Source organism: Geotrypetes seraphini, chromosome 1, assembly GCF_902459505.1.
Source record: "Geotrypetes seraphini chromosome 1, aGeoSer1.1, whole genome shotgun sequence".
Lineage (NCBI taxonomy): Eukaryota > Metazoa > Chordata > Amphibia > Gymnophiona > Dermophiidae > Geotrypetes > Geotrypetes seraphini.
This window is the reverse complement of record NC_047084.1, coordinates 456,424,951-456,441,850: the sequence shown is the minus strand read 5'-3', so window position 1 is coordinate 456,441,850 and position 16,900 is coordinate 456,424,951. Positions and strand designations below refer to the sequence as shown.

Here is a 16,900-nt window from a genome sequence, read left to right as displayed (position 1 = left end):
GAGTCTTTGCTACTCACTGCCAACCTCATTTACAACCTCACTGCCAACCTGTTTTTTGGAGAATGACTCGCTTTTTTAAATTTGTTAGCAGACCATTGCTTTTTTTTTAAATCAAATTTTTATTATACAATTCTTAAAGAACAGTAAAAGATAAAGAAAATAAAAATATATAAATATCTAATACAAATTTTTCTAGCCCACATTAATTGGGGGGAGCCACCATAAATTCAAATACAATTAAAGAAAATAAAATATTAAAATTGAGAAAAAATTCAGCTACAATTGAAGAATATAAAATATCCAACTTAAGAAAATAAAAGCCTTTCCCCAAGTTAAATCATTCTAGCAGACCATTGCTTTTTAACGCTTTTTTTGAGAATCCTGGCCTGAAAGAGGAAAAAAAAACCCTCTCCTTTTCCCCCCTCCTCTCTGTTTCCAAGTCTATGTCACCACAGCAGAAAAAAAAACATAAGTATAAACAAACAATTCTCAATGCAATTCCTCTTGCAGCGCTATGGTCCTACTTCCATGCTTACTTGAGGCTCCATGAGTACCACTGGCTCCTCCAGGGTGTCCATTTCCTCCACTCATGCCGGCTCCTCAGGGTTTTGAAGCAATGGCTGCTCTCCTTCTTCAGCCATTTCCACTTCAGTGCCAGCACATATTTCCAGTGGCCTCCTCCACTCCTGTGGCTGCCTCCCCTGCTGCTGCAGTGCTCTCTGCTTAAAACTCCCAGCACCACACCCACAACTCCTGGGAAGGTAGATGGGGCTTAACTTCCTAGAGTTCAGAGTATGGGTTTTCCTATGCTTCCTGCTCTCAGGCTGTCTTAAAGAGACAGGCTTCTTTTTAAACAATACAAACTTGTCAAATTATTCTGGTAAGGAAGCTCCTGATTGTAACTCCTGGCCACAACATTATCTTGCTGCCCATGACTCTCAAGAGGAGTAGGCAGCTTCCTCAGGGTCTCTGGTATGCACTTGGGCCCAGATTCACTAAAGATTGCGATTCAATCACTGTTGTCCGATTTTAGAACAGTGATTGATCACTATCTTTCTTGCATGCAAATGATTAGCGCGCCCCCTCCCCCGCAACCCAAAAAAATGGCAGGAGGGATGCCCACTCCCTCCTGTCATCGGCACCCCCAGCCGAACCCCCACCCCACAACTTAGATATGGTAGGAGGGATGCCAACTCCCTCCTGCCACCAGACACCCCCCCAATCAGGGACTTCCTTAGGCTCCTCCTTAAAGAAGTCCCTGATTGGCTCAGGTGCCTCAGGCCCCTCCCAAGGGAGAAGCCCAAGGCGCCTGAGCCAATCAGGGCCTTAGGACTCTCCTGTGCATCACATGATGCACTGGGGCGGGGCCTAAGGCCCTGATTGCGTTGCTGGAGCCCGGAGGAGCATGAGGGACTGATCACCCTTCCTGCTCCCAACTGTCAGGTACCGGGGGGGGGTCGGCTGGGCCGGTTCCAACGGCAGGAGGGAATTGGCATCCCTCCTGCCATGTTCGGGGGGGAGTTCCAACAGGGGGGATTAGTTTGATGTCGGTGGGCAGGAGCATCTGGTGGCAGGAGGGAGTTGGCCTCCCTCCTGCCATATTCGCACATGGGAGGTGGGAGCGTCTGATGGCAGGAGGGACTGGGCATCCTTCCTGCCATTTTTTTTGGGGGGGGGGTTGGGGGAGGGGGCACTGTTGGGGGGCAGGAGGCTTTTTTTCTTTTTTTTTATTGGCAAGATATTTTGCTTGTGTAATACATGCAAAATATCAGTGCCATTTAAAAAAAAATGAAAAAAAAATCTGGCAGATCTGTCGGTAACACAGTTACCAACAGGTCTGCTGCAGCAGTCGGGTTTTAGGATAGTAAAACCCAATTCAAAATAGCCAAGCAATTGTTAGTGAATCAATCGCTTGGCTATTTTGCATGGGGTTTTACTAATTTGCATGGGAGGATTGGATCGGGTAGGAGATTGAACGGGCAGAAGTTTAATGAATCGGGTTGGGGTTGGGGAATGATCGCAAAACCAGTAGAACTGGTTTTGTGATTGTCCTTACATGATCGGTAGGTTTAGTGAATCTAGCCCACGGTCGGCTCTTCTGACCTGGGGACATGTGGTTCTCTCAAATCCCTCTGGAACAAATCCAGGACTGTGTCTTGGGTTTGAGACATCCCTGCCACCCTGTAAGGTAGACTGTGTTTGAATCTATGCTTTATAACGTGAAAATGTTTGAGCTGAACTCAATTTCTTTAAACATATTGCTTCGAGCTGTGATTTTACTCAGCTTTAGGATTGTTTCTGAATGCTGAGGCTACTTCCTTTAGCAATCACGTATTTTTAGCTTGAGCCAAATATGGGGAATATATTTTTTTGGCAAGCAATGTTTAGTTTGAATTATATATTGTCGCACTGACAGTCTCAGTTCATGCACTGGAGACCGCACCTGGCGATAATACTTGCTCTGGCATGCTTTCCCAAGGAAAAAGCCCTACAATGGTGATACTATCAACTTTGGCAAAATTCAAATGAAAGCAAAAAGGAGCACAACTTGGTAATAGTCACAAAAAGTTGTCCTTTTATTCTGGCCTCAATAAATCCCCAAATACTGCATTAAGGCTCAAGGCATTCTTTTCCACAGTAAATTACATGTAAGGCTCACATAGACTAATAGCCCTCCCTTTAGTCTGTTTAAATGGAGAACCAAAACAACCAGTTAAAAAAAAAACCAACCCAGTCCAAATTCTGTTGGTATCCTAGAACCTTAAGGTTGGATTCCAAGATAGAGAATGACATGGTAAACAAACACCGTAGCGAGCCATGGTTTGCCCGCGGCTACAGAGACACCAAAGCCTGATTTGCCGCAGACACGGGAACAAAACTTTTCACCGCCCACGAGAACAGTGAAAAGTTTTGGAAGCATCCTCTTTGTTCTTTACCGACATTAAATGCTTGTGGAGGGTATGTGGCATTCAATGGGTCTCTCTCCCCGTTCCTTTCCAATGTGGAGTCACTGTCATTCACTGCTACCGCCGTTGGGGATCCCATTTATAAACAGGACTCCTTCCTGCCCTCCAGCTGCATACCCCCTCTGCTGAAGCCGACCCGGAAGGCTTCCCTTTGATGTCAGAGCTGACATCGTAAGGAAGCCTTCCAGGTCAGCCAGGGATCCCAGTTACCTCAACAGTCCTCCTTCCATGTGGGCTGCTCTTTCCTGCCTTCAGCCGTACTTGTTCTTTGTAGGGACATGGGCAGTGGCTCTTGCACGCTGTACATTGCTAAGCCTTCTCTCTGACATCACTTTATTTCTCACTGACATTTGGGTGTCACATCATATCTTTTTTTATTTCTCACATCATTTATCAATGTTTGTTGCATTAAGCTCTAATCCTCTATAACTCATCACTTAAGTATTTCACCGTCACTTTGTACACTTCTGATGTTAATGTTATGATTTTATTGATTTTTACTTCTCATGTATTTTCTAAGTGCCATTTGTTTTAAATAATTTTAATTGTATTCGTGTTTTATTAAATTATGTATATGTGATTTGTATATATATATATATATATATATATATATATATTTATTTATTTATTTATTTATTTATTTTTTTGCAGACCCCTGATGCAGGAGTTCTATGCCGAAACATATCTCGTGTTAGGTTAGTAAAGACAAGTCCCTCTTCATTGAGGCTCTTTGTGGTTTTGGGGGTTTTTTTTTTTTGCTGTATGAAGAAATTCTAAAGGAAAAGGGCATTGGTGAGCCCGAGACAAAATGGGTGCGTGAAGCTTTTGCTCCATCTGTCTCCCTTATATTTCTTCTATTAACATTGGACCAAACTTCATTTGTTGTAAGTATTAGACTTTTCTGTGCATCTGCTGATGTTATGGCATCTTCAAAACAACGTAAATCTAATTCTCACCCTCCTCAACAAGTAGCTGCAGGAAGAAATTAGTTGTCTATTCTTCTTACAGGACTTGATCAAAGACAACAAAGATTTACTGGAAGAATTGAAACAGGAGATTATTTCGACTTAACAGCAAGTCTCCTCACATGCCTCCTGTCTGGGTCAAATTGAAGCAGACCTCACTGCTCATACTGAGGTTAAAATTTTGAGACCCTGATTTATTAGAGAGATGGGCCTCTAAGAGCTCATAAACTCCAAGTCTCTTCCTGGTTTATGTGTCCTATGTTCTAATAAATCCCCAGTGCATCCACTGTGAAAATTTCTTGATACAAATACTGCAGAGAAGCTGCCAGCAAATCTTCCATAATTTTGTAGAGCTCCACACTAAGTCCATCTGGGCCAGGAACCTTAGCTGGTTTTAACTAATGAATAGCCAGTCCAATAGGATATCCAAACATTGAATCTGCTCTTCAGTAAAATTAGGAAGATGGAGATCCTGGAAAAATCAAAGCTGTCAGATTAGATCAAAGTTAGATGCGCTTCTCCTTTATTTACCCCCTCCAATTAATCAAGAAAATTTTACTCAATTACTTTTGTTTGATTTTGGATCTTCCTCTACAAATCCGTTGATTTTAGGTGATTTTAATATTCATTTTGACGAACTTACCAATATTTACACTAAATAAATTTTGTCTTACATCAACCAACTTGATTTTTGTCCATTACTAACAGCCCAATGCATCAAGCAGGACATACAATTGATATGGTCTTAATTTCTTCTTCTGCAACTGGCAATTATCTGACGGGACCTTGCCTCCCAGTTCCATGATCAGATCATTACTTAGTCCCTATAACACACATAACTTCACTTAGCAAAGTGCATGAAATTCCTCATACCATTAAGTAAGAGATTTTAACAATTTATCCTCAGACTCAATTACCTCAGTTTTTAAACTAAATCTTTCAGACCTAAAGGCCAGCTCTTTGGACGATCTCCTATTCCAATGGAATTTATCCACAAAGCTTCTATTAGATGAGTTAGCACTGACTCAAATAAGATTCATTTCAACACGAAAACAATCAAATCCTTGGTTTACGGTAGAACTTGTTCTTATTAAAAAACAGCTTTGATCCTTAGAAAGTAGGTGGAGAAAAGATAAGACCCAGATCAACCTTGAAAAATATAAAGAGCATTCTAATCTGTACAAACTTAAAATAAATCAGACAAAAATGAAATACTACTCAGGTCTAATTTTGAAAGCTAAAAATGTCTCTGCACTCTATTCTATTTTAAAATGAGTTACCAAAAAATAAAATCAAATAACTAATACCCTGCCCACTGCCCAGGATCTTGCTACCTACTTTTTACTAGACAAGGTTGACAATACTAGGAAAAATCTTACTATGAATCTGCACTCCATACTAGATCAGGATCAAACTGATCCAAGATTTTCATTGTCTTCAAAATGCTCACAATTTAATCTACCACATCTACTGGAGATTGAATCCCTTATCAAAACCATTAATACCAAGGGTTTTCAAGCTGATTCAATCCTCCTTTCATTCTCAAGCGTTATTTTACAATTTTCGGTCCTTTCATCCTTACATTAATTAACCTTTTCCTATCGTGTGTCCCGGATGACAAGACATTCCAAAAATGACATAGACAGTGGATAAACAGTCTGTATGGACTAATAAAGAGCCAGGAACACAAAATATTTGAATTTACAAACTTATGACTTATTTACATTATGTTTACAACAGCCGTAAATGATAACGGTGAATAATACAAAACTTTGCTAAAGTAATTACGATTGGAACCAGCGTAACGTAAAATTTAATACGATAGGAAAAGGTTAATGAAAGTCTTCAAAAAAGTGTAATGCCTAAAGCATGGAAGGAAACAGTCATTCGTCCCATTATCAAGGATCAAAAAATGAATTCTGAGGAAAAATCCAGTTATAGGCCAATTGCAAATATCCCCTTCTTGGCAAAGTTGACTGAGAAGGTAGTATTTAATCAAGTATCTGAGTTCATAGAAAAAACGAACATCATACATCCAAACCAAACGGGTTTTAGACAGCATCATTCTACTGAACATTCATTGATTGGCTTGTCCACTTCCATACTTTACTTTTTGGATCATCATATCTGTTCTATTGATCTCCATTGATCTCTCATCTGCGTTTGATACGATTGACCACAACCTTCTTATAGACAAATTACAGTCGATAGGTATTACAGATCAGGTTCTCCTTTTGTTTAAATCTTACTTTGAAAATCGTACTTCAACAGTGTCTTTTAACAATACAACTTCCGAAAATTTTTCAGTAACATATGGTATTCCGTAGAGGTCCATTCTTTCACCACTTTTGTTTAATATTTTTCTTGCACCGCTTATGACCCTCTGCCAAGCCATTGGCTTTACTGCATTCGCTTACGCAGATGACATTCAGCTCTTACATCCACTTGATCCCACTAACTCCACGGAAACAATGGCAATCAATAGGAAACTTGAGAAGATTCACCAGTGGCTCGATGCTAACAGATTAGCCCTTAATGTTAATAAATCAAACGTCTTTCTTTGGAAAGACATTTCCAAATTTATTTTTCCAATCTCTATTAAGGTTGATAAGTAACATCAAAATCTTAGGGGTTATTTTCGATGATAAACTAACCTACCATAATCACATTAGTAATATTGTTAAATCCACCTTTTACAGACTTCGTCAAATCCATTCAGTATCTAAATTTCTATGTCCAAAATCTCTTAACATTCTAATTCATTCCCTGGTTATCTCAGAAATTGATTATTGCAATGCCCTACTCAAGGAAATAGCTCAAAATGAAATTAGACGTTTACAGATCATTCAAAATGCCTCAATTAAACTTATAATGAAAGCAAGGAGATTTGATCACGTCACTCCCCTTCTTAAGAAAGCGCACTGGCTCCCAGTTGCGCATCGTATACAGTATAAATTAAGTCTGCTTACCTTTAAGTCTCTGTTATATAAAACTCCGGCTTTCACTTACAAATCATTGATTCCCTATACCCCAACCAGATTACTGAGGTCTAATGATCAACATTTATTAGTTATTCCCTCACTTAAAATTATTAATACACGGCGGCATTCTATTTTTTCTGTCACAGCTCCTCAAACATGGAACTCCCTCCCTATTTACCTAAGAGAAGAAAACAACTTAGATAAATTTAAGAGCAAATTAAAAAGCTTTCTTTTCAAAGATGCTTTTGATACTTAAAAAAAAAAAAACAAACTCAACTAGGAGTTTCAGTTTATTTCCAAAATCTCTTTTAGGTTATCATTTATTCCCCCCCTATTGTTTTTTACCATAATTGTCTTCTTTTCTATCAGCAATTTGTATTTCTCTACCCATTCTTTCCCCTCGTTTACACTGTTAGTCAATAATTTGTTGTTTGTTTAGTGTCTATTTGTTTTGCTGTCCCCTTTATTATTTGTAATTTTAAAGATATGTACATCGCTTAGAAATTTGAGTAAGCGATTAATAAAATATACAATAAACTTGAAACTTGATTAATCACTTCCTGTTGGTGCACAACAGAGGCTGATGTGTCAGAAGTTGACTTGCCAGCCTCGACTCATGTGCCAGAGGTTGATCAGGCTGAAGTCGATCTATTAGCATCAACATCTTCATCTTCTACTGTCATTCTGAAGCTGTAAAGCTGTCCCTCTCCAGTGGTTGATCTGACAGAAGTTGGCATGGTGTGATACAGTAAGTACAGTATACACATGTAATTGTTGTGTACAAATGTTTATTTTTCCAGCAATGTTTTTATAGTGCTACCCAGTGGCGTACCTAGGGTATGTGGCACCCGGGGCCCATCATTTTTTGACACCCCCCCCTATGTAAAAAAATATTTTTTGTAATGACCATGAAACAGAATAAATGGTCAGAATAGAAACAGGCAGTGAAAATTTTCTTATATTCCAAACATAACATAACATAAATTATGTCTGAATTGTCATGACATCAGAAGTACATATGGAGTAGTTGCAGGTGATGCTTGGGACAGTTCTGATTGAGTTAGTTCGGTTTTATGTGTTTTTTGAATAGAAGGGTTTTTATTTCTTTTTGAAGGTTTTGCAGTCTGTGGTCGATGTCAATTGGTTGTAGAGTTGGGGGTCGAGTGTTGCAGCTCGAATGGCTAGGAGGTTGTCGAACAGTTTTTTTCTTTTGACGTTTTTGGTTGGAGGGTGTGTGAATGGTGCGTGAGTTCTCCTATGTCTGTTTGAAGTGGATTGAATTATTTAGCTGAAGAAATTAGTTACCCCCTCATCCCACACACATTAATTCTCTTCCATTTTTGTTCCCATTATAAAAAACACTGATAAGTTCCCAGAAAAAAAATACATTAAAATAAAAAGTGAAAACAAAGGCCCCTACAGATGAGAACATAACATAAGAATAGCCTAACTGGGTCAGACCAATGGTCCATCATGCCCAGTAGCCCATTCTCATGGTAGCCAATCCAGGACACTAATACCTGGTCAAAACCCAAAGAGTAGCAACATTCCATGCTACCGATCCAGGGCAAGCAGACACTTCCCCCATGTCTTAATAACAGATTATGGACTTTTCCTCCAGGAATTTGTCCAAATCTTTCTTAAAACCAGCTACACTATCTGCTTTTACCATAACTTCTGGCCACTTCATTTTTAAGTTTAGATCTTTCCTTTCAAACAGAGACCTTGCTAGATGTCAAATACAGCACAAGGTAACTTCACATGGACTTAGCTGTGCAGGAAATGTGAATCTCCTCATACACCCACCATATAGTGCAAAAATGTGCAAAGGTCTGTTTTTTTCTTTCGATCACTACATAGCCTAATGCCACACAAGCAGCACTGTTACAAACATATTCTGTAGGTCAATGCTAAGGATAACAAAGTTTCCTTCCTTGGACCAGAAGGAGATAAACCACTGGAAGAGATCCCAAAACAACACCCAAAGACCCACTCAGTGTGTGAACCAGTTGAGTGGAGTGGACTAACTGGGGGGTGGAAATGGGCCCGGAGTTTGCTCAGCAGAATTTCCCAGACCACCTCTTCCTCTCAACACATTGACACGCTGCCACCATCACCACTAGGAACACCTCACTGGGTAGGCCAGCTATGCTATAAACTTTATAAAACACATTATTATATTTTCTTATAAAGCACATATTTTAACTGAACTCTCTGACATCCTCAGCCTTTCCATTCACAAAAATAGAAGGAAGAAAAGTTCCCATTTCCTGCTGTCTCATGTCCCCGGCCTATACAATATTTTTTTTCTGCAGACCCTTCAAAAGTCTGACCAAATCCTCGTTTCACTTGCATTATAAAGTACTGAGGATGCCATCTCTCCCCAATCCCAGGTCCTAAAGTCTAAGACAGTATCGCAAACTAATGCTGCCAGATACAGGATAAAAATTTTTGATTCGATTCAGCCCTATTGAATTGGTTTTTCAATTCGATTTTCCTGCCCAGTTGGGTGATTTTTTTCAAAACTCCTGGTGGGTTTTATAGCTTTTTCACCCCCTTTGGCTTCTCCTAACCACACTGGCGCTGTGGTGTAAATAAAATAAAGAAACAAAAAGGACTTTTCCCCTCTCTGTTAAATCCTAGCTCACGTTTGCAGTCCAACACCAGCTCTGGCAGGATACACATTTCAAATCTGACATATTATAATCACAAAACAGAAAATAAAATTAATTTTTCTACCTTTTGTTGTCTGGTTATATTTCAAATCTTGTTGGTCCAAAGCTCTGGTTTTCTTCTGATAACTTGCTTGCCAGGGTCTCCTTCTTTCTGCATGCTAACCATCCATCTGCCAACTCTGTCCTCCCTTTCCATTTCCCTTCCCTTCCCAGGAAGTCTGGTATCTTTCCTTTTTTTCATCTCCCTCCACAGATCCACCTTTTCTTAAATACCCTTTCATCCGGCATCTCTCCCTCCTTCCCCACCACCCCAGAGTCCTCCATCTCTCCCTTTCTTTTCCTAATTACCCTCCTATCCAGTATCTCTATCCCTCCTCCACACCATCCCTTGTGTCCAATTTCTCTCCCTTTCTGTTCCTTCCCTCCCTAAATCCCATGGTCCATCATCTCTCTCCCTCTCCTCCATTTTCAGACCCATTATTTCTTCCCCCCCCAAAGTTTGGCATATGCACGTCTCTTTGAACACCCCCTTCCCTCCGTGTACTTCTAAATCATGGTCCCCCCAAAGGCCTGTCCCCCCTTAAAGGTCTGCCTGTCCCCCCTTGAAGGCCTGCACCCCCCTTGAAGGCCTGTCCCATCCCCTTGTAGGCCTGTCCCCCCCTTGAAGGTCTGCACCCCCCGAAGGCCTGCACCCCCCAGAAGGCCTTTCCCCCACTTGAAGGCCTGTCCCACCCCCTTGTAGCTTCTCCCCCCCCTTGAAGGCCTGCCTGCCTGCCTTTCCCCCCCTTGAAGGCCTGCACCCCCCCCGAAGGCCTGCACTCCCTTGAATGTCTGCACCCCCCCGAAGGCCTGTCCCCCCTTGAAGGCCTGTCCCACACCCTTGTAGGCCTGTCCCCCCCTTGTAGGCCTGTCCCCCCTTGAAGGCATGCCTGCCTGCCTTTTCCCCCCCTTGAAGGCCTGTCCCCCCTTGAAGGCCTGCACCCCCCCCCAAAGGCCTGCACTCCCTTGAAGGTCTGCACCCCCCCGAAGGCCTGTCCCCCCTTGAAGGCCTGTCCCACCCCCTTGTAGGCCTGTCCCCCCCTTGTAGGCCTGTCCCCCCTTGAAGGCCTGCCTGCCTGCCTTTCCCCCCCTTGAAGGCCTGTCTCCCCCTTGAAGGCTTGCACCCCCCCTTGAAGGCCTGCACCCCCCTTGAAGGCCTGTCCCATCCCCTTGTAGGCCTGTCCCCCCCTTGAAGGCCTGCCTGCCTGTCCCCCCCTTGAAGGTCTGCACCCCCCGAAGGCCTGCACCCCCCAGAAGGCCTGTCCCCCACTTGAAGGCCTGTCCCACCCCCTTGTAGCTTCTCCCCCCCCTTGAAGGCCTGCCTGCCTGCCTTTCCCCCCCTTGAAGGCCTGCACCCCCCCCCCCGAAGGCCTGCACTCCCTTGAAGGTCTGCACCCCCCCGAAGGCCTGTCCCCCCCTTGAAGGCCTGTCCCACCCCCTTGTAGGCCTGTCCCCCCTTGTAGGCCTGTCCCCCCCTTGAAGGCCTGCCTGCCTTTCCCCCCTTGAAGGCCTGTCCCCCCCCTTGAAGGCCTGCACCCCCTTGAAGGTCTGCACCCCTCCAAAGGCCTACACCCCCCCGAAGGCGTGCACCCCCCCCTGAAGGCCTGCCTGCCCCCCCTTGAAGGCCTGCACCCCTTGAAGGTCTGCACCCCCCCGAAGGCCTGCCTGCCCCCCTTGAAGGCCTGCCTGCCTGCCTGTCACCCCCTCCCCCTTGAAAGCCTGCCTGCCTGCCTTCCTGCCTGCCCGCCCGCCCCACCCTGAAGACCTGATGCCCCGACCCACCCCAAAGGACCGCTCGCCCCCCTGGCCTCCCCGCACCACCTATGAAGCAGCCGCAGCAGGATCGCGAAGTCAGCGTCAGCGATCCCAGCGCTGCTTCCTGCGCCACGGTCCCGCCCCTCCTCTGACATCATAGGAGGGGCGGGATCGCGGCGCAGGAAGCAGCGCCTAAGCAGCGCAGGGATCGCTGACGCTGACATCGCGATCCTGCTGCGGGCTGCTTCACAGGTGGTGCAGGAAGGTCAGTGGGGCGTGCGGTCCTTCGGGGGTGGGGGGGGGACTGAACGGCAAGGCCGGGAGCACCCCCTTAGGGCTGGCACCCGGGGCGCACCGCCCCCCCCTTGGCACGCCACTGGTGCTACCATGTCTTTATACATTGTATATGTCCGTTTCCCTGTCTGCTTTGTAGCATTTTAGCTCTGTACTGTTTTGTCCTAATGGTGAGAAAACCATGGTACATTACATTGGTTAATGAACATACTAAGGGCCTGATTATGTATAAGACACCTGGTCTCAGCAACCGCCTAAGTGGCTTTTGAGAATCACACACAGGCATCCTATACAGAATCATGTCTGTCCTAATGGACAGATGTCTAACCACCCCAATTTTCTAACCGGTGTCCATGTCACAGGTGCTGTTTAGAGAATCGCGTTGCCACTGAGCTTATCACAGCAAGGGAATCTTTCTGTAGTAATCAGGGAATCTTCAAACCCCACTGCAAGTTGGCTGGCAGGAGGGATGCCCCCTCCCTCCTACTGCCACCCCCGAACCCCCCACCCCACTGTCCACAGTAGGAGGGATGCCCACTACCTCCTGCTGGAACCCCCAAACAAATCCCAGCAGGAGGGATGCCTAATCCCTCCTGCCACAAACCCTGAAACGAACCCTGAAACAATCCTCAGCAAGAGAGATGCCCATTCCCTCCTTCCAGCACCCCTCCCCAAACACATGATCCTCCAAAATCCTGAACCCTACAGCCCACTCGGACCCCCAGATCCCTCCCATGGGAGTGGTCTAAGGTATCTGGACAACCAGAGTCTTAGGCCACTCCTAGTTCATCCCAGAATGCACTGGAAATGAGGCCTAAGACTCCGGTTGGCCCAGGCACCTAAAGCCCCTCCTAGGGGAGGAGCCATAGGCTATTGGGCCAGTCAAGGCCTTAGGCCCCTCACCGGTGCATCCCAAGATGCACTAAGAAGAGGAAGATCCACCAATCAGAAGAGGCGGGCCTGCCAGCTAGAGGGAGTAGGCATCCCTCCAGCTGGCCTTGTTGATAAAGGTACGGGGGATGGTTAGGGTGGGCTTTGGGGGGTGGGGGGTCATGTGTTTTGTGGAGTGCCAGCAGGAGGGAGTGGGCATCCCTTCTGCTGGGGATGGTGGGAGAGGGTGCCAGCAGGAAGGAATGGGCATCCATCCTGCCGGGGATTGTTTCGAGGGTTCCGGCAAGAGGGAGTGGGCATCCCTCCTGCCGCAGACTGTGTGTGTTTATGTGTGTAGGGGTTTGGGGTGGCAGCAGGAGGGAGTGGGCATCCCTTCTGCTGGCTGACTTGTGGTGGTGTTCAGGGGTTCCCTTTCATGACCGTTCAGCTGGTCATGGCAGGGAGATTTCCTTACTGCCATCGGTTTAATGGCCACGTCTATTTGAAATGTAGGCCAGCATTTTGCTGACCTACATTTCAGGCACCTATTGCAGCCCTAAGGAGATGCCTAGGGCCATTTAAGCTTGCCTAAGGCCACGCTCATATAGAAACCACGCTCATGCCCAGCCTTGGGCAAATTTAACCAACCCTAGACATCTCCCTGCATCGGCGACAGATGCCTACAGATTGTTGTTTGGGTTTGTTTTTTTTTAGAAAACATGCATCCCGATTGGCTGGTTAGACAAGACGCCTATTGCGGCCTACAATCGGGATGCTGTTTATAGAATTGCTTACAGTTGTTGTTGTCAATGTTGTACAGTATTTATTTTTCAGCACTGTCCTGTGCAAATTTTTTCTTTAAGAATGTTGCTTCTATAAGCAGTACTGCAAATAAAAAGAGATGCTTGCAACATTCTGAATGGTTTTGCTGTCCCATGCAGGTACCTAACCTTGTTTTTCCTATAGGATTTATTATTCACTTTCTGCAGTTTTGAGGATGCACATGTATGTCTGGAACCTAACATCTATTTTCCTTTAGATGCATTGTTTTGTTACTTGCAAATTTGTAGTTTGCAAAGATTTTCGGGAACCATACTGCCTTGAATATCAAGAACGCACTGTATGTAGGTGTTAGGCATGAACAAAAACAAAAAATAACAGCTGCACCAATCCAACTTGTACCACCTGCTGGAGATAGAGAAAAACTGGCTAGTTCAAGGCTGCTCTTACTATGATGACACTGGAACTTGTCTGTTTTTTCTACCTATATTTGCTGGTCAGGGGATGTAATCCATTGGTGTGGATTGGTCTATCTGGACAATAATGAAATACATATTACCCATTATATGAAAGTCTCTGCATGCATGAGTATTTGCCAATCTATGAAGAGTGTGTGTGTGTGTGTGTGTGTATGTGTATATGTGTACAGTTCTTGGGGATACAGACTGCGTGACATGCTTGGTAGAAGCAGTTTCCTCACCTTGGATCTCGGTGAGCCACACTGGCTGTTTGTAATGCTCTGATGCTATGGTCAAAGTGTTCAAAAACACCAGAACCAAGACTGTCCAATAGAAAGCTACCGACTTCACTGCTACCCGACACTTCCGGCGAAAGGATCGGTTCCATCGCTTCAGCCGTTGGCTACAAGCACAGGAGGAAGGACAGGTGAGGTTTCAAAAACATTAAAAACATCCTGTCCACAAAAAGAGACTATATCAAAACCTAAAGAATCCATAAATCCCATTATAACTCATTGAGCAAATTACTACGCCCCTTAGGATGTATGGTATTTGCGCCAAATAGGGCCCCCAAACACCACTAATAGTTTTTAAATGGCTGCCGAGAATTCATAAGGCAGCCTCTCTCGAGGTTGCCGTATGAAGTCTCGGCAGCTATTTTGAAACTCTATTAGTGGTGGTAGAAGGCAGGAAAGACAGGGGATCTTTCCTGCCCCCGAAGAAGCCACTAAACCACCAGGTTTTTAAGATACATCCGGCGAAGTTGGAGGGAAGGGAGGAGAAGAGATGTCAGACAAGGGGAGAGGAAGAAGACAGACCAGAAGAGGAGAGCAGACAGACCAGAAGAGGAGAGCAGACAGACCATGAGGAGAGGAGAATTTGCAGTGTGCAGTGCCTGAGTCCTTTGGTCTACACACTTTCAACATCTGCACTGCACTGCAAATAAAAACAATATAAAAAGATCATCTTTCTGGCTTCCTGATGTAACGTAGCGAAACACAGACTGTGTTGGAGCCATGAACTGACCTTTTCAGATAAGTGGTCTACTGTTAAACAACTTTTGTAGAGCCATAACATTTGCCACTCCAGTAGAAGCAAGAATCCTTGCTCATATAATGTGTTATGATTAAAATTCAAGCACCTTTCCAGCGACATTGTACCGCTGCTGTGGCGCCTTGCTGAAGAGCTTATGAGCACATTTAAATATCTAAAAGCCTTTAAATGTTATATGATCATATTATTTGAGAAACTTGCCCAGTATTGATGAGAGGGGGTCTTTTGTGTTTTGTTCTATTTTGAAAGATGGATGTAGGGCATAAAGTAAAAAAAAAAGAGAGAAAAACACCAAAAGAATAAGAAGGCCTTGGAAACACAGTTACGAGCACAGACAGAAGGATGTGCATCCAGAGACTAGGATCCCGAACTTAGGCATTGTTAGGGAACCTAGTGATGCCTAAACAGGGCGCCATTTATAGAACATACCTGTTAGGGCCAGATTCTATAAACAATACTGAGCAGCGCCTTAATTGTAGGTGCCGCTCAGCACGGTTGTCAATAAAAAAATCGAGGCCGCCTAGCAGTGCCTGAGTTTGAGATCCGCACCGAACTTAATTTTTTAATTGGCTTAATCGGCATGGTAATTGACAACACCAGTTTTCAGTCAATAAAAAAAAAAAAAAAATTAAACAATTTAAGAGTTTGGCGCTGAACTCTTAGGATCCCTAGTGATGCCTAAGTGAAGGCATCTTCCAATGCCTAGGGACGCCTAAGCATGCCTATGTTAAAGAGTGGGTGTGGTTATGGGCGGAGAATAAGCATGGTTGACTTAGACGTTGTTAGACATCCGACATAGCTGATGCCAAACTAGGCAAGTGAAAAGCTGGTAAAATGGAGCGGAGCCTATGTCTAGGACACCTAAGGGCACCTTTTATCACGGCACGCTACGGGGTTAGCACGTCGGACATTTCATCAGGCGCTAACCTCCGCAGCAGCCTAAAATCCTAATGCCTCGTCAGTGGAGGCGTTAGGTACTAGCACACCAGGCAGTTTAACGCGCGGTATTCCGCGCGTTAAACCGCTACCGCGCCTTTGTAAAAGGACCCCTAAGTCTGCTTAGGTGCTGCTAAGTGTGATTCTATAAATGACGCCAATTTTATAATTGATAACTGCGCCACGTACAATGCAGGCGCCCTTTATAGAAACTGGCTCTAAGTTATTTACATGTGATATTCTGAGAACTGTACTTGATTGAATTTTTTTTTTTGGGTTGTGTGATATTCTGAGGGCTGTTCTTGATATGTTTTGTGCAGGATTAATTGGAACTAAAATTTATTATCTGGACCAAAATATCACTGGTATCGAGCTGATGTTTGGCTTTCTGCGCAAAATGCAGAACGCAGCATGCCTCACAAGTTGTACTTTTAGTGATGTTCTTTAAATAAAAATTAGAAAAAAAAAACTACTGCAGGCTTAAAATGTGTATTTGCAATCTTAGTTCTATAAAATTGCATAAAATCATCTTTCTGCTTTGAGCGTAGAGATGCAGGGATGAAAATTAAGATTGTGGGGATGGTGTGGGGACAGGGATGAATCTTTGCAGTGGTTCTCAACCTTGTCCTGGGGACACCCCCCCCCCCAGCAAGCTGGGTTTTCAAGATATCCCTAATGAATATGCATGAGAAAGATTTGCATATAATAGAAGTGACAGGTGTTCAAATAAATCTCTCTCATTAGGGATATCTTGAAAACCCGACTGGCTGGGGGGGTCCCCAGGACAGGGTTGAGAACCACTGCTCTAGTGCATGGATGCTTTCGAACATGCAATAGGTTTCTCTTTGAAAATCTGCACTTTAAAAGCACCGTCATAGTTTGCAGCCTATTCGAAAATTGCCTGCATAAACTCACAATGTTCCACACATGTTGCAAACAGGGATTATATAGAAATTACTCACCAGAATTTGGTTTTAGAGATCTTGTTTCTGAAAACGAGAATGCAAGAAAAGACATTAAGCATCTAAAACAAAACAAAAAAAATCCCGATCTGGTCAGTATCTTCACCCAAAAAGGTGACTCAGGGTCTGGTGGAAGGAGAACTTGTTTCCCAACCTCAAGATCAAA

General features: G+C 44.2%; 1 protein-coding gene across 1 annotated transcript in view; it reads right to left on the bottom strand.

Annotated features, from left to right (window-relative positions):
- The window catches only part of CACNA1F (calcium voltage-gated channel subunit alpha1 F), a 224,240-nt gene that overhangs the window by 145,162 nt on the left and 62,178 nt on the right, over positions 1 to 16,900 (bottom strand). Inside the window, 2 exon segments of the mRNA XM_033922018.1 lie at positions 14,026 to 14,186; positions 16,735 to 16,761. Of these exon segments, the coding sequence (XP_033777909.1) occupies positions 14,026 to 14,186; positions 16,735 to 16,761 (188 nt within the window).